A 24,434-nucleotide genomic window follows, 5' to 3' on the forward strand; every position below is an offset into this window, starting at 1 on the left:
CTCCTGTCAGCATTCTCTCTCTCTCTCTCTCTCTCTCTCTCTCTCTCTCTCTCTCTACCCCAAATTCTAGACCTATCTATCTCCCTATCACTCTTCCTCTATCCCCTCTCTCTACCACTATATCTCACTCTCTACTCTCTCCCGCGAGATCTAGACCTATCTCTCTACCCCTCTCTCTCACCCTCAGACCCCTGCCTCAACCTCATTTTGGCGAGGTGGAAGAGCCACATCAGACTCCTAGGACTAGACCCTCTAGTTCTATCTCTCACCTAGTTTTCACTAGAGCTGGGAAGAGGAAGATGTAAAATGTTTTGATGTAGTATTTACTCTTAGTTTTACAAAAACAATTTGCTATTTCATTTTGTTTTAGTCTATCAGCCATCAACATTCCACAAGAGGATGCCATTTTGTACCCAATTTGCATTTAAATCAATCAAACATATCTAGACTCGGCATGTTTCTTTTGTGACTCATTTATTGACATATTGGATGCATCTCCTCACTGAATTTTGCAAAAAAAAAAATCATTTCTAATTAAATTTAAGCAAATTTTTAAGTTGCCAAGTTTTCGCTGAGTTTTTTTTTGGGCCTTGGCAAGTTTTTGTTTTTGGCGAGTAGTTCAACTATGCTGAAAAGCATGCAAAGAGACTAGGTATTTTGTTTTGATGCAATTTAATTGTGTTTTCTTTTGCTGATTATTGCCATCATAGCATCACATTCCCCATAAATCCATAATCAAATAAATTAAACTGTAAAACATCACTTTTCATTAATCATTGCTGCAGATCTAACAAAATATAATAAAAACTAACTATTATCTTAAAGGATAACCTAAAGTATATAATCAAATATGATAAGAATAACATAAATACTCATTAAGAAAGACACTCTACCAATGATGCTTGACCACTTAAACTTCTGCAGAATGGAGTTATCAATCATTGCTAGTTCAAAACTAGTAACCAACACGTCAAACAGCACCATATTTTTAGGCGTGTAGAACTCGTGCTCCCGTATACAGGAACGTGATTCTTTGTCACCCTGATATAGAATCACATTCAAATCCGATGCCCACTGCCGAAATTCCTGCAACATAAATTGTGCAGCCATTAATTCATTAAAATCTATATATATATATATATATACCACTGCTGAAATCCCTGCAACATGAATTGTGCAACCATTAATTCATTAAAATCAACATATATATATATATATATATATATATATATATATATATATATATATAGGGCTAGCAAAGAAAAAATAGACTCCCAAAGACATTTCTTGACAATTAAAAACAGTACCCTTAAATTTCAGCAAGGTTGAAAACAATGCAAACGAATGTGTATCTAACCATTTGATTATGTGAGCACATCATATAAAATCAAGAATTAAAAATAAAATTTTAGATAAGAAATTACTTTCATGGTCCATCCATTCAATCTCATAAACTCAAACGATCATAATACCAGATGCTGCCTCCAAGTAAAGAACTATTTAACAGTTTCCTAACTAAGAACTTGGAAACACAAGAAATGAATGTCCCAAAAATGGAAATGGCTAGGTTCCAGAAACAGCAGAAACCAGGGTTTTGGTATCATATAACATGATAGGGAATGGAGAAATCACAGAAAAAAACATCAAATATGGCACAACATAGCATATTTAAATTTAGCAGAAAATAAAATAAATTCATCTAGTTTGCACACAAACACAAGAAATGAATGTCCCAAAAATGGAAATGGCTAGGTTCCAGAAACAGCAGAAACCAGGGTTTTGGTATCATATAACATGATAGGGAATGGAGAAATCACAGAAAAAAACATCAAATATGGCACAACATAGCATATTTAAATTTAGCAGAATATAAATTAATAAAATAAATTCATCTAGTTTGCACACAAAAGGAATATAGAAAAATAGATGGAAGTCCAATTGAAGTACATCAAGAATTGGCCATGACAGCTATGTCAGTTGGAAAACCATTGGTCAAAAACTATAAGTAACTAGCTATTATCACAAACTTATATATAGGCTGAGATGCATTTATTAACTCATGTGCTTTTACTTATATACATGATATCTATATTCAAGTACGAGAACATATTATTGAAATTGTCGCCAACATCCATCCCTTCAACTCCATACTAGCTGCCATCCCTACCAACACCATTCATACATTAGTGGGGAGCTTGCACAAAAAGTAGGCAGCTGACAAGAAACTATAGCCTTGGTAGGCATGGTGGTAGATATGATGAGCATCGTCTTCCAAAAGAAGAAGAAGGCTGCTCAAGCAAAGGTGAAATGAGTTAATAATTAGTCTGGCTTAACTACAGCTGACGCAAAGCATTGATGTAACTCTTGTCCCTGCTACCATTTGCGGCCATCTATTATGGAAAATCAAGCAAACACAGTAATTAAGGCAACATTGTAACACATATAAAACAAATGAGTTAATAAAGAAGTTCATAGCTTGCTAATATTATAATGCACTACATGATGCTTAAATGTTTTTTAGTTACAAGGGCGTTTGATTCCTTCAATGTTCTGGCCAAAGGTAATGAATAACCCTTCATTTCATACCTGTATGAGGATCTCTATCTTATACACTTATGCCAATTGAGATTTTATGTCATTTGGAAAAACACTTCGAAAATGCATATATTCTGATCAAAACTCTCATTGAAAACAACTCAAATCATTTTCTCAAGTGTTCTTTTCTGATGTAATGATGACTTTTGTTTAGATTATTATAGATATTTACCACTCTTCAAAAATTGTTTTAAAACTTCGAAGAAACTCACAACCAGTTATGATCTGTAGCTGTTACCAAGTTATTTGCCCGCTTAGCATTATTCACAGGGAGGGAACTCATGTCAAGTCTTGCGAGTACTCAACATGCCAATTTTTTCCAGGTTTCTTCCAAGTTTTTCTAAGTTGCCAAGTCCAAGTCAAAATTGGTTTCATCGAATTTCAGTCACAAGTGCTTTTCAAAATATTATTAAAAGACTTATTTTGTTCATTGTTTGTATCAAATGCCTTCATTGTTTGTTATTGCATCAAATTCTAAAAGCCCATATGGATCATGTAGTTCAACTGTCTTATCATCTAGTACATTATCACCATTATCATAGTTAATGATCATCATACAGTATCAACTCCCACTGAAAAAACCATAGCAGCCAACAGTCTATATCCCCTCCTATTGTCATCAGAGAAATTTTTAGAAAGAAAAACTAAAGTTGAAAATGCCAAATTAATAGGGTGTGGAGACAATATTGGAGAGGCTAATACAATACATGAGGATGAGTTAGTGACAGATATAGCCATCTTTTAGAATATTGTTGCGTGTGACTTAATCCACCAGGTAGCTAGACATACACACATGATTTATTTTTAAAAGAAATTCATTTTTTCATAAAAGAGGATAAGTATACAGAAAATATCTCTCACCTGTCAAACTCATGAAAATAATAAAATTGAAAGGAGTAGCTGAGATAAGTGGTGTGGAAATTAAAGGTCTCACAATCCAATGTCACATCTATCGTTGATGAATGTTGAAAATGGTTCTTCATTAATATCCACATTAGTTAAAAAGTCAATAGTCTTGCTAGCTTGTCGAATGTAGTGAGAAAAAAATTCATCCAAGCAAATGGCGAGAAGAGCAAATCGCTCTGCTGGAATAGACATAAGGATCAAAGCATAATAGTGCAATCAACCATTACTACAGAGAAGCTTCAGTGTTGTACATGTTTAACTCCTTAAAAAAGAAAAGAAAACATGGAAACATAAAACAACAAACTTCTATATGATATAAAGATAGAAACACAAGGCTACAAACTTCTATATGATACAAACATAAAAACATTGAGCTGTGAACTTCTATATGATATAAAGAAGGTTTCCAGAGAATGTAGATCAAAAGTTATTCCTCATTTTCTGTCTATAGAGGCCCCAGAAAGAAGTAGGAGCCAGCTAGCAAAATCTGTTGGAATTGTTTGCCATTACACCAAAAGCTCGAACTATCAATGCTCGATACAAATGCCAAATTTAACCCAACCAATGGGAGGCAATTAAGCCATGTCACGAGTCCCCGAGGAGGTGCTGACCACCAAGTCAACAATCTCCCCCTCAGCACCCACTGAAGGGGGACTCGAACCCATGACCCAAGGCTCTGATACCAATTGTTGGAATCGTTTGCCGTTGCACCAAAATCTCGAGCTATCAACGCTCTATACAGACGCCAGATTTAACCCAACCCACAGGAGGTGGTTAAGCCATGTCACGAGTCCCCAAGGAGGTGCTGACCACCATGTCAACAAAACCCTCTACAATAAGAAAGCAGATGCATTGCACAAAGAGATAAAAAAGCCTCAAGGAAACCACATGAACTGATTTTCACAAAAGTCATTCAATTGAACAAGCATTTGAGAACATAAATATGTAAATTTTCATAGATGAACTGGAATCTAGAATCTGCTTTGCTTGAGAGAATGCAATCCTGGGAAAGGAGGACTATCATGTCCCCTTTTCCAATAAAATTTCATGATAGCCCAAAAGCACATTTCCCATTTCATGTGGGGCTTAGGGAAATAAAATAAGGAAACGACTTTATAATATTCAAGTGTGTTGTGAGAGCCTAGATTATGGTGCCGCAAGTATTGTGTAATAAAATTTATAGTTTGTGTGGGTTTATTTTGAAGGAAAAAGGAAAAATTTTGAAACTTACCTATTTAATCAAAGCCTAGGATCAAGAGTGATATGTTTTTTATCCATTAATTTTACTCAAATAGATTGCACTCGTCTATCACTGGAGATTGGAGGACAAAAACCCCACTCATTTCCAAAGCTAGTTGGTGGGCAAAACCACCTAAACCAGTTGCCAGCAATTCCACACAATGATTGTAATTGAGCTTCATGAATTATTGTTCAGGTGGCTCCTACAACACCTGTTTGTCTGTGTTTTAGGTGGCTCTCTAGGACCGAGGGTTTGTAATTCTAAGGTGACTCTTGTAGCACCATTAGCTGTAGATCCATCATATTTCTTGATAATAATACTGTTGTTGTCGTTTTTGAAAGTGTAGTACACTGAATTGACTAGTAGATCTGATTTGAATTAAGATTCATTCATTGGTGTCCCGCAAAGTTAAATCAATAGAAATATTCAATATCCCTAATCAGGGATATTACATACCAAGACAATTTTGGGCAAATCTTGAATGAAATTGGAAGGTGAAAGACCAATATTTCATTAAAACCTATATTTATTCACAACCCAGGATCACTGTTGAAAGATCTCATCTATATCTTTATATGCAGAGTAGTTTTCAGGCCAAGAAAGCTCCTATAAATCTTTGGGATCTTCAATGACCAGAACCTGTATTCTTCCTATCCACCGTAGAAAATATTTTTAGAGGATTTTCTATTTTTTGAAAGCACCCATTTGAAGGGAAGGAAGACCTAACTATCAATGCATGCTGGTGCAGAAAAAATTTAGGGTCTGCATGCTGGTATCTCATTGACAATTATTTAACTGTAGTTTCAATTAATTGAAATAGAGAGAACCAATTAGGGAACCACAACATTCTCAGGGTAGAAAAGTTTTCGGCATAGGAGGAGGATCAACACTCGCAAGAAAAATCCTGAAGAGATTTCAGATTTGTCTACAAATATAAGAGAGCAGATGGAACTCGTGATGGGATACTAATGGAGCAGATTGTCTCACATCTTTACACTCCCCTCAATAACTAAGTTATATAGAACTGATAAAAATTAACAATTTTGTTCTGAATGTGCCCATATTGAGATATTTCAATAATCAAGAAGATAAAAACTCATTTATTGAGATATTTAATGTTTTTAAACACAATATAAAAATGTTAGGTGTTTGTTAATTATAATTCGCTTTTAGCATAGAACCATACAAACTTTAGCAATTTACAACAAGCTGTTGAACCAACCTGATCCCACCCAGGAAGTGTACTTTTTGGAGCAATTATTAGAACTGGTTTGCTGTTAAGTTGCTCCTTCTTCATGCAAACAATAAAAGCTATGGCTTGTATTGTTTTTCCGAGGCCCATCTCATCTGAAAAACATAGCAAAGATAAACATTTCAAAACATGGAAACAAAAATTATAATTAAAGCTACATGTAAATCCCAGTATCCTCTAATTCAATCTGCATCAACATATGCAGTTTGCTGCATTCACATATAAAATTGAAAGCATCATAGATTATACGTAGCATATGCTAATTTACAATCGAACATGAAATCAAAGCAGTTTTTTAACATCGCCCAAAAATATAGAATGAAGATGCTATTTCTAAAATTTTGATGGCTACATCAAGCCAAGAATGCATCCTTTAAAAATACTGGACTACAAATGGACGAGGCTAACATGTGTCCCAAACAACAAAACACATGACAGAGTGATATCAATGTACCAAAAAAGAATGTAATTTAAATAAAGCATAAGACTTCCCGAGAAAGTCCTCCTAATACGAAATCTATTTATCAGTCAGAAGGAAAACAATCAAATTTCAAACAACCTTCAAAGATCCAAGACTTCTCTGCAGGTGACAAGGAATCACCTTGCCATGTAGCCAACATCAAATTTCCTTTTGGAGATTAGTTTCTCAAACGAGAAGGAAAAAAAAATCAATATTGAATAAAGCACACACATAAATTATATGCAAAGCTACATGTAGTTATAAGTGAAGTGCAATAAATAGATCATGGCTCATTTCACAATTCAATTTTTGAAACAATGAACTGACTAATAGTCATCCCAAATAATAAATAAAGCATCTCTAGTAAAGGTCAAACCATAAAAGAGATTTTTAAACAGTAGATTTTATTGTATACCATTATTTAATTTTCTGCATGAATAGACTTCCTCAAATGCCAGCTTTGTTACTCAAATGTTATGTAGCTTCTCCATCAGATCATTTATCACAAATTCTGGTACAAATGAAATGTTCTATTTAACATTGAGAAGCTTTCTACACAATCATCCTTCTCAAAGAATTAAAAAGTGTACTTAAGGTAGAATTTCTCCATAATGATCTAGACTGTGTATAAGATACAGATAGCCATAGTTTTAAGACTCGTGGGACTCACCACGGACTCGCGAGTCCATCTTTGGGCAGAGTCCACTCACCAAGGACTCGCGAGCCAAGTCCTAGCGAGTCTTCACAAAAGACTCGCGAGTTTTTTACACGGACGCGCGATTTTTTTACAGAGACTCACGTCGCCCAGCATGCACGCCCAACCACATTTTAAAGTGGTTTTTTTGTTTCATTTTTCACTCATTTGGCATTCTTACTTGCTAAAAACAGGTTTGAAGGGTTTGAAGAATGAGAGGAAACACATTAAAAAATTATCTTAATTTTTGTTTTCAAGTCAGTCTCATCCTCTCCATCAGAATATATACATGAAATATAACATTTAAGTGCACGCCCAACCACATTTTAAAGTGGTTTTTTTGTTTCATTTTTCACTCATTTGGCATTCTTACTTGCTAAAAACAGGCTTGAAGGGTTTGAAGAATGAGAGGAAACACATTAAAAAATTATCTTAATTTTTGTTTTCAAGTCAGTCTCATCCTCTCCATCAGAATATATACATGAAATATAACATTTAAGTATAAGAATCTTATACATTAAGTTATATTTCATGTATATATTGGCAGGATGTTTGAGAGTGGTTTCAGATCTCTAGGAGTTATAATGCAAATTCTAGGTTTTAGAAGATCTTTTAAATTTTCAAATAGACAAATTTCAATAACCGATAGGCTCCTATTAGCATTCTCTTGCTCTCTCTATCTCACTCACTTTATCTGCCCCGAATTTCAGACCTATCCATCTCCCTATCACTCTTCCTCTATCCCCTCTCTACCACTCTCTATCTCACTTTCTCCTCTCTCCCCCAAGATCTAGACCTATTCTCTACCCCTCTCTCTCTCTCACCCTCAAACCCTAGCAAGTGGTGCTACCCTCAACCTAATTTTGGCGAGCTGGAGAAGCCACATCCGACTCCTAGAACTAGACCATCTAGTTCTATCTCTACCTTGGTTTTCACTAGAGCTGGGAAGAGGAAGATGTACTCTTCTCTTTAGTTTGTTCATTGATGTTTTTCACATTTGGACATATCATTATATGTAATTTTATAGACATTTATAGACTTATGCTGCTATTAAACATTTTAAAGTTTAAAACTATGAGTAAGAATGATGAAATTTCAAATATTAAGTGTTTGGCGATCATATGATTGTTATGACATTTGTAATGTTTCAATTATGGCTCTAATGTTCTCTAAATGCATAATTTTCTTCTTTTTTTTTTTCTGTAAAACTATAATTTTTTTTGCCAAGTCCTTTCACGAGTCCGAGTCCAAATTTTGGACTGCCGAGTCTGTGGCGAGTCCGAGTTTTTGAACTTTGCAGCTAGCAATCACATCAAAAATCATGGGATAACACAAAATGACAGAAAGTGAGGTCCAAGGCTATGTTGCCACTTCTGGTATGAGGTCAAGTATGGGTAAGTGACTTTGGTATGCTAGTACAGTAAAGATATTCTTGGGTGTGGTACGATTGCATAGTGTTGTAGAATATTTATCTCTGTTACCAGATTCCTCTAAACCTCACCCCCCCAACCACCACCTCCTCTACATACAAAATTGAAAACACATATGATTAATCATATAGTTATAATGGCATTTGAATATTGGACAGTATGATACTACATCATTGATCAATGATTGTGATAAAGATAATATTAATTGGCAATTGATAGTTAAAAATTTCAATATTATAGCATATATCATATGTGTCCAAGCCTCAAGAGTCAAGATCAAATGAAAATCATTACAATTACTAAATTTGAAAATACTATAATCAAAAATCAGTATTTTGATCTTCAATTTGAATAAAAAGCATGTACCTTGAAATCCTCACTTGGTTAAAAATCATTTGAACCACAAGCTAATGTAGTGCTAGTCCCACTAGCTACATCATGTGTATGAGCCTCACCATCATCTGCACTAACTCTAGCAAGCTCTACATCAAATGCATCCAAGTTGGCACACTCACGAGTTATATCCCAATTCTCCATTTCCTATTCCTTGTGGTCAGCTTCCTTATGTAATAGGAGACACCAGTTGGAATGGATATTAAACAAGCGTTCTAGTGTTTTTTTGAGCCAACAGGTTACTCTTCATTGAATAGATACAATATGTACTCCACCTCCATTCAACCAAAGAACAACTTGAAAAATGTTGAAATTGAAGAGAAAGTTGATGCAGTTTAAAAATTAAAAATGCAAAAGAATGGTAAGTACTAAGAATGTTAAAAAAATAAAAAATGCTTACTTGTGTGTGATGAACCCTTGCTGGTTCAAGTTTCAACTCTTCAACCTGCTGTAATTTGTAGATCTTCTTTGTAATTTTGATTATTAAGATCGTCTTTCAGAAATAGACAGAAGGTGCAGAAGGGGGTTTCTTTAATTTGCAACACATATTGAAATAATTCATGAATTTAATCAACTGAAACAATAAATTGGAGAATTTAGAAGCATACCCGTAGGTTCTTAGCCAATTTATTGAATTAAAAGAATTCAATCAGCAACTTACAATGTTCTGATTTTTATTCTGAAACAATTCAGATCTGCTCTTATTTAATACTAAGACACCCAAACAATGGAAGATGGCGCCAATAAATGAGCAAGTTGTGTGTTTGGGAAAGAAGCCTCCAAACAACAAAAGAATTAACAACAAAACAGTAAATAGGAAACCTACAACAAATCTGCCTTGTAAGAAGCCAAATCTGCCCCAATTCAATTCAATTTGACTTCTAAATGAAGCCAACCAAGCTGCAACAATTCGATTGATCTTTCACAATCTCAAATCTACTGAATTCTGAAGAATGCACGCTCTCCAAAACAGGTCCAAACCCTAGCCACCATAGCCAAGTGCTCAGAAGAAATGTCAAATGCTCAATATCAATGAATGAGGTTTAATTTCCATCTTGGCTGCCTAAATACCCAAAAAGTACTATTTTTGGCAATTAGGGATTTAAAAATCATAACTTGCGTTTAGAATTCCCAACTTAACCCTAAAAGCAACACCTAGCTTAGGAGATATTGATTTTTCACTTAAATAAATTTAAATGATGCACTTTGTGATTTTCTATTAATATTTCATTAAAATATTAATTGCCTGTGAAACCACTAAAAATTCGTCTCTCTCATTATTGCTCGAAAACTGAATCTATCAGAAGCTAGGGCCACAATTCGCCACGCCAATGAAAATAGGACCATGTCTATTTTTAGCAGTTTTTCCCTAAAAATTAGGAAATCCTCATATCATGTCAGAAACTGATGAAACGAAGACCAAAACTGAACTCAACACTGAACTAGAACAAATAGACAAACCACTCCTCAAGATACTGCATTACTGACCCCCTTATCCATACCCTGCTAACCTACAAGGGTCCAAAAATAGGCTAACTCCTCAAACCAATGTCCCTGACTAGGATGGGGACATTACAGTCCGCCCTCCCAAAATTTGCTTGTCCTCAAGCAAACTCAATGCTGGATGCTGTAAAATGCTATCACACTCCCAAGTAGCATCCTCTATCGACAGATCCTTCCATTTAATCAAAAATTCCCTGATGACACTTCTCTGCAAATGACGCTCTCTGAACTCCAGAATGGCCTCAGGTACTAGCACTAACTTCCCCTCATCATCTAGGGGTGGTAAAACTGCAGAAGGAACTATTTGTTGTCCCAATGCCTTCTTAAGGCGTGACACATGGAACACATTATGAACTTTACTATCAACCGGTAAATCTAACTCATAAGCCACCTGGCCAACTCGCCTAGAAATCCTGAAAGGGCCATAGTAACGTGACTTGAGTTTCTTTGAGCCCTTCTTCCTAAGACAAGACTATCTATAGGGCTGTAGCATCAAATACACCATATCCCCAATCTCAAAAGATCGCTCAACCTTCGTTTGATCAACATATTGCTTTTGCTGATTCCGAGCCTTGTGAATATTATCACGAAGTGCTCTCATAATATCCTGGTTCTCCTATAGCAGATTTCCAACACTCGGTACTCTACAATCGCTCATCAATAAATCCAGAAAACTAGGAGCATCATATCCATACAAAGCTCTGAAAGGTGTCATCTGAATAGTCATGTGGTGAGTGGAATTATGACAATACTCGCACAAATGTAACCACTTCACCCAAGCCTTCTGCTACCCTAAGATGTAGTTCCGCAGGTGCCCCTCCACCCATTTGTTGACAATCTTTGTCTGTCCATCAGTCTGAAGGTGGTAACTGGTACTCAAAGTGAGCTCTGTCCCGCAAAGTCTGAATAACTCCTGCCAGAAGTGACCCACAAACCTGTTGTCCCTATCACTGACAATACTCTGAGGTAAACCGTGCAATCTAAATACCTCATGAAAGAAAAGATCAGCCACCTGACCAACGGAATAAGTAGTCGTGATCGGAAAAAAATGTGCATACTTAGTCAACTGATCAACCACCACATAGATGTTGTCTCTCCCTTGGGCTTTTGGCAAGCTCGTAATAAAGTCCATAGACACGCATTCCCACTTCTTGTCAGAAATAGGAAGTGGATGAAGTAACCCTGCAGGAAAGTTGTGCTCCTACTTGATCTGCTGGCAAACAGAACACTCTCTGACGTACTGAAGAACATCAAACTTGAGGCCCTTCCAAGAGAATCTCTCACATACCTGCCTATAGGTCTTAAAGTACCCGGGATGTCCATCCATAGGTGAATCATGGAAAGTCCTCAATACTATGCACTTCACCTTAGAACCTAGGACTAAAAATATCCTCTCTTTGTAAATGATGAGGTCACCCACAAGAGAGTACCTGTTGTCCTGTATCGTTCCATCAATAATACTAGATGCCCATAGATTCTTGGCGTACTCTGCTATAATCAAGTGTTTCCAATCTTCAGACACAACTGCCATGGAGGTCAATTGGGGGCGGCGAGATAAAGCATCAGCAACAATGTTCTGAGTCCCTTTGACATAGGTGGTTTCAAAATCATAAGACTGTAACTTGCTGACCCACTTCTATTGACGCTCATTTAGATCCCACTGTCCAAGAAACTGCTTCAAACTATTATGATCATTTTTGACACAAAACTTGTTGCCAACTAAATATTGCCTGAACTTAGCCATTGCAATCATGATGGCCAACATTTCCTTATCATAAATACTATAGCTCCTCTCCGGACCCCAAAGCTTCCTGCTCTCATAAGCTATAGGATGACGATCCTGCATAATTACTGCACCAATACCCTCTCCACATGCGTCACAATGAAGCTCAAAAAGTTTGGTGAAATCGAATAAAACAAGAACTGGACATGTAGTCATCAATTGCTTGAACTTCTCAAAACACTCATGTGCGAGAGGTGTCCAAACAAATGCACCCTTCTTGGTCAAATCAATGAGTGGTGCGGCATGCCATGAAAAACCACTAACAAACCGACAGTATAAGGCACATAAACCAACAAATCCCCTAAGTTGAGTCAAGGTCTCAGGCGTAGGCCAATCAACAATGGCACGAACCTTATCAGGATCCATGTGAACTCCCTCTTTGCTAATTATGTTACCCAAATACAAAAGTTCTGCCATTCCCAATACACGCTTGGACTCTTTGGCGTAAAAGGACTCCCTGTCAAGTATGCCTAAAACAGTATCCAAGTGAACCAAGTGCTCCTCCCAAGTTCTATTGTAAACCAAAATGTCATCAATGAAAACCTGAACAAATCTCCTCAACTGAGACTGGAAGACCCTGTTCATAGTGGACTGAAAGGTGGCGGGTGCGTTGGTCAACCCAAAAGGCATAACCAAATACTCATAGTGTCCACAATGACATCTAAATGCAGCCTTCTCAATATCCTGCTCCCTGACACTAATCGAATGATAACTTGTTCTCAAGTCAATCTTGGAGAAATAACAAGCTCCGTGAAGCTCATCTAACAGCTCATCGATGCGAGGAATGGGATACCTGTTCTTTATAGTCCTTCTATTCAGCATACAATAATCAATGCACATTCTGAGTGTACCATCTTTCTTCTTCACCAAAACAACTGATTAAGCGAAAGGAGATTTACTCGGCCTTATGTGTCCCATTGCTAGAAGTTCTTTGATGGTTTTCTCAATTTCATCTTTCAACTGCTTGGGGTGCCGGTAAGGTGTAATCATAATGGGCCTAGTGCCCTCTTCAAGCTCAATAATGTGTTTTGTGCCTCTATCAAGAGGTATGTCACTAAACACCTTTGTATGCTTAACTCTAAGCTCCAAAATATCTGAATGGTAAGGTGTTTTATGCTGCTCCTCATAAGTTAGCATTAGTTTACACTCTGCTGCCGAATCCACCATGTCATGCTTGATAAGTCTCTCCATTCTTCTAAGAGTGATTAATTTCAAGTTGTTGGCCTTGATAGCTTTAAGAACATGATTAGTCCCATCAACCCTGAATTTCATCTCCATATCCCAGAGGTTGAGTGTAAATTCACCTATGGCATGAAGCCACCTTATGCCAAGGACCACGTCCATGTTTCCCATGTTAACCACATAAAAGTCAGCTTTGAATTCATAATTATTGAGTTTCATGGGTAAGTCTGAAATCATTCTATCACAAGTCAAATCATTACCATCAGCAACTTTCACCCTTATGCCTTCAAACTCTTGGAGTTTGAATCCCATGCTTCTCCACCAACCGTGCATCTATGAAATTATAAGTTGCACCTGTATCAAGTAGAGAAATGACTCTTTGACCAGCCAAGAGTCCACACAACCTAAAAGAACCTTCTCCTTGCATGCTAGACATATGAGCATCCCGTAGATCGAATTCTCCTTCATTTTCAACTTCTTTTTCTGAATTTTCAGTCTCGGAATCATTTTCATCAGCTTGCTGATCTGTGTTATCAATCATGTTTTTTCCCTCATAAAACCACTCCATATTTCTATTTTGACCCTTAGGCTTGAGGGGACAATCATGGTTTTGATCATAAGGGCCCTTACAATGAAAACACAGCTTCCTTCTATGCAAATCATTAAGTGTTTCCCTATCCAAAGGCGCTGTAAACTTCTTCCCTTAGTCCACATTTTCTGATTTCTTTTTATCAGACTTGCTGTCATAAAATGATGAGGATAGTTTTGAGTTGTTTGGAGTGAACTTACTACAAGGAGCAGTAAGTTCCATGCTACGTGCCTTCCTCATGGCTTCTTGCAAAGTAGGGGGATCAAAAGCCTTAATCCAACCTTTCATAGGCTCATAAAGACCTTCAACAAAAAAAATGACCAGCCTTCTCTCTGAGAAATCAGTTACCATAACTGAAAACTTTTAAAATTCACTAATATAAGATTTCAAGCTGCCCATTTGTTTCAGCTGAGCTAAATCCCTAAAATACAACTCTGGATCTCTTTTATCAAAACGCTCAACCAATCTATCAGTGAATTCTTGGTATGAAGTAATAAGGTCATGATGCAAAGTCACCATCCCATGGTGCCACCAATCATGGGCTACCCCATCCAAATGCAAAGCTGCAAACTTAATAGCATCTTCTTCTAACATAGGACGTAGGTTCAAGAAGGTATCCAACTTGCTAATCCAAGCTCTGGCTGTAACTCTACCGCTGCTATCAAAAGTAGAAAGTATGAGCTTGTTGATTGCATATTTGAGATCATTAGTTTTGTTCCAAGGTTTCCTATCATTCCAATTCCACTTCTTGTTGTGTTCCCTCTTTTGACTCATAAACCTGTCAAAGTTAAGATGTTCCTTAACTCTTGGTGGTAATGCATCCCATTCATCATGAAGTGTGGTCACGTTAACCGTAAAAGCCACCTCATCTTCCTCCTCAGCCACGTCCTCTTCTTCAGGTTCATTTCTAACAAAGGTCGAGCGTGTAGGCCTATCATAGGTGTGTGTGGGAGTCACTCTTGCCCTTGGGTGACCAGCAACACTACCATTTTCCTCCTAGTTCTGATTATGCCCCCTTGGCACAATGATCTGTTGTATGGTTGTAGGCAACTGCTGCAACACATTTGCCACCTATCGCTGCCATGTTACTAAACCCCTCATAATAACTCTGGCATCTTGGTCCTCATTGTTCACAGCCTCTCTGCGTGGCTCACCATCATTCCTGTCCCCCATAATTTCCAAGGGTATTTCTTCAATTTGATCAGGATCACCCTGTAAATCAAGTCTCCTGCGTGTGTAATACCTGTGAGACCCAATCTGTTGTTGATGCATAAAAAAAATTCTAACCCTCCACGAAGGTAGGACCAAACCTTGATACCACTGTGATGAACCCTTGCTGGTTAAACTCTTCACCCTGCTGTAATTTGTAGATCTTCTTTATAATTTTCATTATTACGATGGTCTTTCAGAAATAGACAGAAGTTGCAGAAGGGGGTTTCTTTAATTTGCAACACGTATTGAAATAATTCATGAATTTAATCAACTGAAACAATAAACTGGAGAATTTAGAAGCATACCCGTAGGTCCTTAGCCAATTTATTGAATTAGCAGAATTCAATCAGCGACTTACAAAGTTTTGATTTTTATTCTAAAACAATTCATATCTGCTCTTATTTAATACTAAGACACCCAAACACTGGAAGATGGCGCCAATAAGTGAGCAAGCTGTGTGTTTGGGAAAAGAAGCCTCCAAACAATAGAAGAATTAACAACAAAACAGTAAATAGGAAACCTACAACAAATCAGCCTTGTAAGAAGCCAAATCTGCCCCAATTCAATTCAATTTGACTTTTGAAATGAAGCCAACCACGCTGCAACAACTCGATTGATCTTTCACAATCTCAAAGCTACTGAATTCTGAAGAATGCATGCTCTCCAAAACAGGTCCAAACCCTAGCCACCATAGCCAAGTGCTCAGAAGAAATGTCAAATGCTCAATATCAATGAATGAGGTTTAATTTCCATCTTGGCTGCCTAAATACCCAAAAAGTACGATTTTTGGCAATTAGGGATTTAAAATGATAACTTGCTTTTAGGGTTCCCAACTTAACCCTAAAAGCAACGCCTAGCTTAGGAGATATTGATTTTTCACTTCAATAAATTTAAGTGATGCACTTTGTGATTTTATATTAATATTTCATTAAAATATTAATTGCCTATGGAACCACTTAAAAATTCCTCTCTCTCATTATTGCTCGGAAACTAAATCTGTCAGAAGCTGGGGCCACAGTTCGCCACGCCAATGAAAATAGGACCATGTCTATTTTTAGCAGTTTTTCCCTAAAAATTAGGAAATCCTCATATAATATCAAAAACTGATAAAATGAAGACCAGAACTGAACTCAAGACTGGATTAGAACAAATAGACAGACCACTCCTCAAGATATTGCATTACTGACCCCCTTATCCATACCCTACTAGCCTACAAGGGTCCAAAAATAGGCTAACTCCTCAAACCAATGTCCCTGACTAGGATGGGGACATTACATTGTGATAGAATTTGATTGCAAGAGTTTGTAGGAACAAATAATCTTGCATATAAGTGCCAACATGTACGAGCATCTTCCTCGTATTGGTCTCAAAGAGCACATATACTATGATCTAGCCTTGAGATGAACTTGTAAAACTCTTTCCTAACATTACCCACCACTTTTGAATCTACGAACATTCTTCAAAATACTATATTGTAACCATTAGCAACTTCACTATCTGTATATGATGCAATTTTCCCTGGCAAAGAAAGCATCTCTTTGCCATAGTATTTTGGACAAAATGCAGATGAAAGGAAACAGAAGGTGTGTTCATCTTCTTCCGACGATCATGAATGACTTTTTTCACACTTTGAAAAATATTTCTTCAAGGTCATTCTCCTTTTGTGCTATTATGACATTTATTTTTTCTGTCATGGAGTTGATGACATCGTAGATTTCCCCCAAAAATGGTGGATCCATATCAGCCCATGCCAAAAACTACCAAAAGAAAAAAAATACATTTACGAAAAAAACATAAATTTTATGCAAAATATTAAGTTTGGTTAGAGTTTAGGGGCAATACCCCTAACAAAGTCAAGGGGCAACAAAAGTCTAGGAGAAACACCCCTCACATCTTCCTTGTTGATAGGGTGAGGTTGAGGGGCAAACTCCCACTACCAAGACCAAATGAAGACATTCAACAACCACACAAACCTTCATAACACACCATTTTCATAATCTTTTAAAAGACAAAAACAATGGTTGCAAACAAAAAAAAAAGAATTTTTGAAATGTTTAACCTACATATTTTCCACAATTTTGACATTTTGCTGGCATAGGCAATCAACTAAGAAAACATGCAAGGTTTTTGGAGTCTTGATGAGTACTTGCCAAAAACCTTGTGAGTAATCGAGGAGCAAAAAATCTCACAAGTACTGGACAACTCGCTATGTTTGCAAACTATGCTATCAACAAACCTGATCATACTCATGATAGGCTCAATAAAACTTAAGACATAGTCCACACATGCCTACCAATCATCATCTAGTATCAATGACTTGACCTTTTGGCCCTCTTTAAAATTGGCTACTTCTGAATACTCCATTGGTGGCTAATGACCATGGCAACTTGTAATGTCCCCGTCTTTAGCTATACTGATTTATGAGCATTTGCCTAGTTTCCAAAGTTTCCCGTACACGACCTAGTTTGTGTTGGGAAAAACTCCAACCTTCTTGGAGTGCTCTTGGTTGGTTAGTAGTCATTTTGGTCTTTAGCAATGACCTCAATTAGTAGCATAGATCAATTCAACATTTTCAGAAGTAATTTCCGACACTTGGGGTGTTCTCCAAACTTCTTGGAGATGTCTAACTATTTTTAGTAAGTCATGTGATTGGCTTTGATCATCATCCTACATCTTCAATATCAACTCGATGTGATCAGTGTTTGATTCTGATGGAATTTTAGTTCTTTTTGCAACTTGAGTAAACTATTGACTTATTGTTTAATTAAAAGTTGTCTAATGTTATAAAATATTAAAAAGACAACTTCAGTGTAATAGCTTATTGGAGTTGTATTTTGAGGTGGTTGCCAAGGATTGGGGGGTTTTTCTCATGAAAAGTAATATTATTTTCCCTAAAAGATTTCTTGAGGGAAAAAGAGAATTATTATATTCTTAAATTGAATATTTCCCTGCAAAAAGTTATACAATGACGTGTTGGGCTTGTTTCAAAGATAGACTTGTGAATTCTATTGTTATGCTATTGGAACGAACATGTGTTCTTTCAAAGCTTCCTGAGGACAGAAACCCTCTTGGAGTTACTGGTTTTGGAGACAAAACCACACTAGCTAACTGATTGTTTTTATACAGAGGCCACCATTATGCTACAGAGAAGAGTTTTAGTTTGGATTGCAATTATGGATATTTCTGACGTGTTGTGAAGAGTAGTTTCAGATTTTTGAAGATATGGATTACTCCTATATTTCATTGAGTTCTACAGAGGTGATTGAAGATGTTTTGTTGCTGTTGAGCTGTATCATTTTGAGGACAGGTCGTACATATACCTGCTGGCCAGTTATGTGGGTACATATACCATATTATTCCAACAAATTTGAAGAACTACTAACTAAAAGATGGAACATCGTAGCTTCTATCCAACCTGAAACAGTTGAAAATGACACAAAATAGACCAATATGGGAAAAGATATAGTGTATCAAAAGACAAGAAACAACCCTCATTTAATAACAAATGGTAGGAACAACACATGATAAATTTAAAATTAGTTACGAGGACAAAATTGCATCAAAAAAGCAGTTACAAGATGTATCACACACAAAAGAAATTAGTAAGCACCTGCGAGAATAACATTTCTCCTGTGTTCAAAATTGTTTAGTAGCCATTTCACTCCCTGTAACTGGTAATCATGGAGGACCCCACCCGTCAGATAGCTTGGTTGTTCCTTCATCCTCACCGAAAAAGGATGCCCACTGTCAACTGCAACACTATCATTCGCTTGCTGATGTCTTTCGACAAGCTTATCAGCACTTCCCAGTAACTCTTCACTGCAACTATCTTCCCATGTTGCATCGCAATAATCAAGACCCGTCCACTTCACAAGAAATTCATATTTCCCATTTTTCTCTGAGCTTGATATATTGGCCTTTTCAATCTTACATGAACTATCACTGCCAAGTGCCTTTTCTCGGCATGCTATAACACGGTCAATTTTCAACCAATCTGGCTTTCGTTCATCAACATAGATTTGTGCAGATCCACCACTGAGTCTGTAATGACATTAAAATTTGCCTCAGTGACAATATAGAAATTGATAGTTAAATTATCAGAAATTGCACCGGACAACTGTTGCATAGTAAAGATTACACATTATGAAAAAACATACCACTGTTTTAAATGAGATCAACAGAAAAGAGAATGATCAAGAAGGTTTCAGTAGGATGCAATAAAATAAAGCAAACGTTCACAGATATTCTGCAGTATTGCCTTAGTAACACATAATTGATAATCAAGAGATCTAAAAAACATAGGTATTGTCCATTACCCCTATATGTGTTTCCATACTTCAATGAAAATTAATGTACTAAAAGAGTTCCTACATTAGAAAATCAAAATATTAAATAAATATAAAATTTGAGAGACAATGTCACAACCCATATTGTTATTATTTAGTAAATTTATTTAATTTTGTATTTCATAATTATTTCTAACATAAAATATATTTATGAGCACTTTAATCTTGAATTGAATAATTATTTGACACTATTTTAGTCAAACTTCAAATTGTAGAAACAAAGTTGTTGTTTTTTTAATGAACTTAAGTGGCTCCTTTATGAAAAGTAAATGAACGAAGTTACAAAACTGATGCAAGTCTACTTGAGAGAAAAGGGGAGTGGAAGCAATTAAGGCAGCAAGTTTAACTGAGCCACTAGGATTCAATAAAGAACATGCAATAATAAAAGGGGAAGTTCTGGTGGTATAACTGTTTACCATGCGAGATAGAAGAAAGGGGGAATCGGCAGTGGAGGGGGGACTTTTCAACAAAATAACTGTTACATCTTATGCATGTTTTGGTGAAGGGGGCGCAACAAATTAGCATCTCTCTCCATGGTGATGGGACCAATGACTGGTATCTTGAGTGTTGGGAATTATATATTTCTATAGAGACTCACAATTTTCAGCAATGGAAAGAAAAAAAAAGAAGAGTCTTTTGGACTGTGAACAATGGAGGAGGAAATCACACAGAAATTTGGATTTTCAAGATATAGATCAAGGAAAAAAAAAAAGAGGATTGTATGACTTCACTTACTTCTACCAGCAATGATCCTTTATGTGAGAGAATGCTCGAGGGGAGATGGGAATGAATAGTAAAGGAGAAACCAGAACACACAACTTCAAGTTTCAATAGAGGTAGACATTATGAATTAATCTTGCAATAGTACTATTCCTGGTATCATCTCTCTGCTTATGGAAATGATATCTTTTCTGTTGCAGAATGGATCTATATGTTGTTTATCTGTCTTTAATCACATTCATGTGATATAGCTAATCAACATGCTTTGTTTTCACTCCAAACGTTTTGCAAGCAATGTCTTTGCTTTCACTTTTGCATGCAAGTCTTACCTTGGTGACAACTGAAATTTCATCCCTAATCCTTACGCCATTAAAAACAGAGAAGTTTTAGGTATGTATCAGTTTTGAAAGCCCTAAAGAGATCAAACTTTACAAAATCTCCTTTTCTAATCATTTTCCTGCATATCACAACCTTCTATGTATTCCTATCCATTTTATTTTTCTATTACTTTTTGTCAAGCTTCGATGTTAGCATGAAAACGTGCTTAGGAGTATGTTAGATTTCCTATGAATCATATGGCTTTGTATGATGACATCAATAGCTTAAATTCATCAAAGGCTTCAAGGTTTCCCTACAGACATCTGGTAGAAGTTATGAAGAAACAATGATGCATCTTTCACTTCTTGCCAAACCAAATGATTAATTGTCACATCATTATTATAGTTTCTGGTAAGAAATCGAAGTTACTTGTCTTCATATCTCGCTTTAGCACAGCTTGTAAAGATTTCAAAGTTCTCTCCTATGTATGCGAGTCTCTTTCCAATTGCCAGTCCAAGCTATTATTATGACAAGACAGAGCCTATAAAATGTATTGGTGTAATGAATGTCAAGCCACTCTTAGAATATATTCCACCAGTCATATTTATGACCCAGAAAATAATTAAAGAAGTGCCCCATTAACCCTCACAATCATAAGGATTGTAATATTTGTAGCAAATATTTTGCCTAAAACCGTAGTAAGCAATTGCCTTCACTTGCATGTCTGTTCAGGAAATACTCTCTTTTAGCTACACTATGCTTGCATGCTTATAAACATTTCCATATCTATTAAAAATCGGATTTGTTCTTACCTTAATATCAATGCTTTTTTCTTGCTTCAGTTATAACATGCATACCAGTATATTAGCACACAAGTATAACATATCATCGATGTCTGTAGCACTCAATGATCAATATGTCTGTAGCTATTCTTATAAAATTGAGTTAAGTAATTTTCTTGGCTATACTTTCGACCTTACTTTTGCATGCTTAATAAAAAGAAATGCGTCAAAAGCATCTTTATTCAAACATAAAGATTTGGGATTTGTTCTATTTTTCTTACAAAAATCTAGAATATTTCAAAATGATTAATAATATATAGATTCTATTCCTATTTAAGTGGTTGCACACTTGGCCACGTGATTACCCTACAGGCAGGAGGAGCTAGAATATATGATAATGACAGAAGTTCTGCCGGCTTATTTACACACTTGATTCTAAACCTCTCTCTTCATTTCTTCATGTGGCATCCACATTGCCCGTTTTGTCTAATAAAATATCCGCAAAAGCAAAAATAATATAGTCAGTTATAATGAATGCTTCTTAGATTATAATTTTCAAGTTATTTTCTAAATTTGTGAGTATCAACCTTTTTAAATCATATTAAATACAAAAGAATCTTATAATTTTATTAAAACATCACTCAGGTATTTAGATAAAATCTTTAGACTACTTTTGTTATATGAAATATGTAATTTATTAATGAGCATGTTAAATAAATAAGAGTTAGACATTATAAATATCTTTGGAAGTAACAAAGAGATCATTAGGATCATATTGTAGGGTTGATGTTAGGATTTATTATGTGTAGGTAGAAGCTCATCTTAAATAATTACCTATGAGAATATTATCTTGTTTTCACACTTACTCGATAATGATCTCTTCCCCATTATATTAGTATGATGACAAACTCAAGATACTTCTCATAAAACAATTAGGTTATAATGGTTGTCTTTAGGTATATTAACTCTTGCATACAATTATTAGCATTCCATTCAAGAGATTCAATGTTAATATTATGCTTAATAGCTTATAGATACATGGATTGCTCTTCCTTCGACTTTCTTGAGATAGCAAAGGATGAACATTTCCTCAAAAGAAAGAAGTATAGGAAACCTTATTGAATCATTGTAGGAATAAGATATAAAAATATCTAAGTTATTTTAGATTTCTATATTACAATTTTAGTTAGTTAAACTTAACGATTTACCTAAGCTATTAAGGGTGTAGTTATATGTTTAGTTATCATAAGGTATATGATTATTATATTCAATTATGTGTCTTGAATATGCTTTATATAGTATATATTCTTTCAAATCAATATATGAAATACATAAAGTCATGCATAAGATTTATTAGTGTTTTAGGGAAATAAGTGTGCAAATTGGACAATTTAGCTAAAATTGATCTAATAGCTTTGAATCGTTTAAGTTGATATATTGAGCATTAATATGAATCCCACTAATGGGGAAGTGAAGAGCAACCCATGCTTGTGTACATAAGGACAAGAGATCATACACCTTATTGAGATGATTAGTTATCTTGGCATATGATTATATACACATTGGTACTTCAAGAATAGCCCCTAGGCAAAAACAAAGGTTCTTTAGAACTTTCATGAGTACAGAGAATAAAGGAGGAATAATTAGATTCTACGAGTCTAATGGATTGAATGTAACTTTTCTTATCAATTTATTTCATGCTAATGATAAGAAGTACGTAAATTATGACATTCACATAATGACAGTTAATGAAACTATTGACAAGTATATCCTATTAGAAGAAATGAGAATAAAAGAGAAACTAAGCCTTGCAAGATATCAAGCAAACCAGTTAGAAAAATGTTTATGTATGTTTATGTATCTTTCATAAACTCTTGTGCATGTTTAGAAAAATATTGTGATTTTTTCTTATGTAATAATGTGGTTGAAAATAGTATCCATGTGTGGACTTAATTATCATATGATGCTGCACAGATAGATGTTTATGTAAGCTTATGAGTTCTTTGTAGACTTGTGGATATGCCTAGATTGTTGCACTTGTATGCACTTATGCACTCTTGCATGTCCTGTATGCACTTATGTGCAATGAATGCTTTTTTTTTTGTGCTTTTGTATGCATGTTTGCATAGATGTATTTTGTGTATTCAATGTGTATATTTGTATGATTGGACGAGTGCTGAATACAGAAAAAAGAGAAGGCTAAGTTTCTAGAAAAGAGTAAATCTCTGCTTTAACTTATCTCCCGATAGTCAGCTCAAAAAGTGCTTTGGCTAGAGTATATTGCTTGATCTCTTAGTATATGCTTACTATTTGAATCATTATTTTTAACACTCTCTTCCATATCATAGTGTCAATACATTAGCATTTTAGAATGTAGATACACTATGTTGCACTAGATTCCATCACCCTACCAATTTCGAGTTGCTAGGCATCCACGAGCAAGGTTGGCAGTTCTTCGTCTCATGAAGAACTCCGGGGAAGCATAATAGGTTCACAATTGAGCAGTAAAGCACTCCAGAAATGTTCTCGCCCGTGGTGTGCTCATGGGAAATAGATGTCAGGAGCTGCTGTCAAGATTATCATCAACTATGTAAATTATGCAACATTGTACTCAACTTTATGGTCTCTTGTAAAGGAAACAAATCCTTATATTGTTGCTTATCTTTGTCTCATGTCTTTAGACATTGTGTCGAAATCTACTATCACAACTCTATTCACATACATTTGAGAATATTGAATTTAATGTATTCCTAATGATGTGTAAGATTTATGTAATTATGTAATTTAATATTTTAAATATAGAGATCCTTATAAAGAACAAATCATAAGGCCAGGTACGAAATGGAGGGAATGAAAGCTTGTATTAAATTAAGTTTGGCACATGCAGCCTGACATAAAAACTTAAAATTGGGCAGCAAAATCACATGTCAAATAAAAAACAATTTACGCATTTTAAATCGGTGAAACACGAGAACAAGTTCCCCGCCCCCCTACCCCCTAAAACCCCCACATTTATGGGATGAGGATGC

At 35.8% G+C, this 24,434-nt stretch overlaps 1 protein-coding gene across 4 annotated transcripts in view; it reads right to left on the reverse strand.

Moving 5' to 3' along the window:
- Positions 1-24,434, reverse strand: part of LOC131050672 (uncharacterized) — a 153,960-nt gene that overhangs the window by 56,556 nt on the left and 72,970 nt on the right. For all 4 annotated transcript variants that reach the window (XM_057984883.2, XM_057984884.2, XM_057984885.2 and 1 more), the window contains 3 exons: positions 18,850-19,280; positions 5,964-6,088; positions 894-1,086 (listed from right to left, as the gene is read on the reverse strand). In XM_057984883.2, coding sequence (XP_057840866.2) covers positions 894-1,086; positions 5,964-6,088; positions 18,850-19,280 — 749 coding nt within the window. The remainder of the gene's footprint in view (positions 1-893; positions 1,087-5,963; positions 6,089-18,849; positions 19,281-24,434) is intronic.

This window comes from Cryptomeria japonica, chromosome 11 (assembly GCF_030272615.1).
Source record: "Cryptomeria japonica chromosome 11, Sugi_1.0, whole genome shotgun sequence".
Taxonomy (NCBI): domain Eukaryota; kingdom Viridiplantae; phylum Streptophyta; class Pinopsida; order Cupressales; family Cupressaceae; genus Cryptomeria; species Cryptomeria japonica.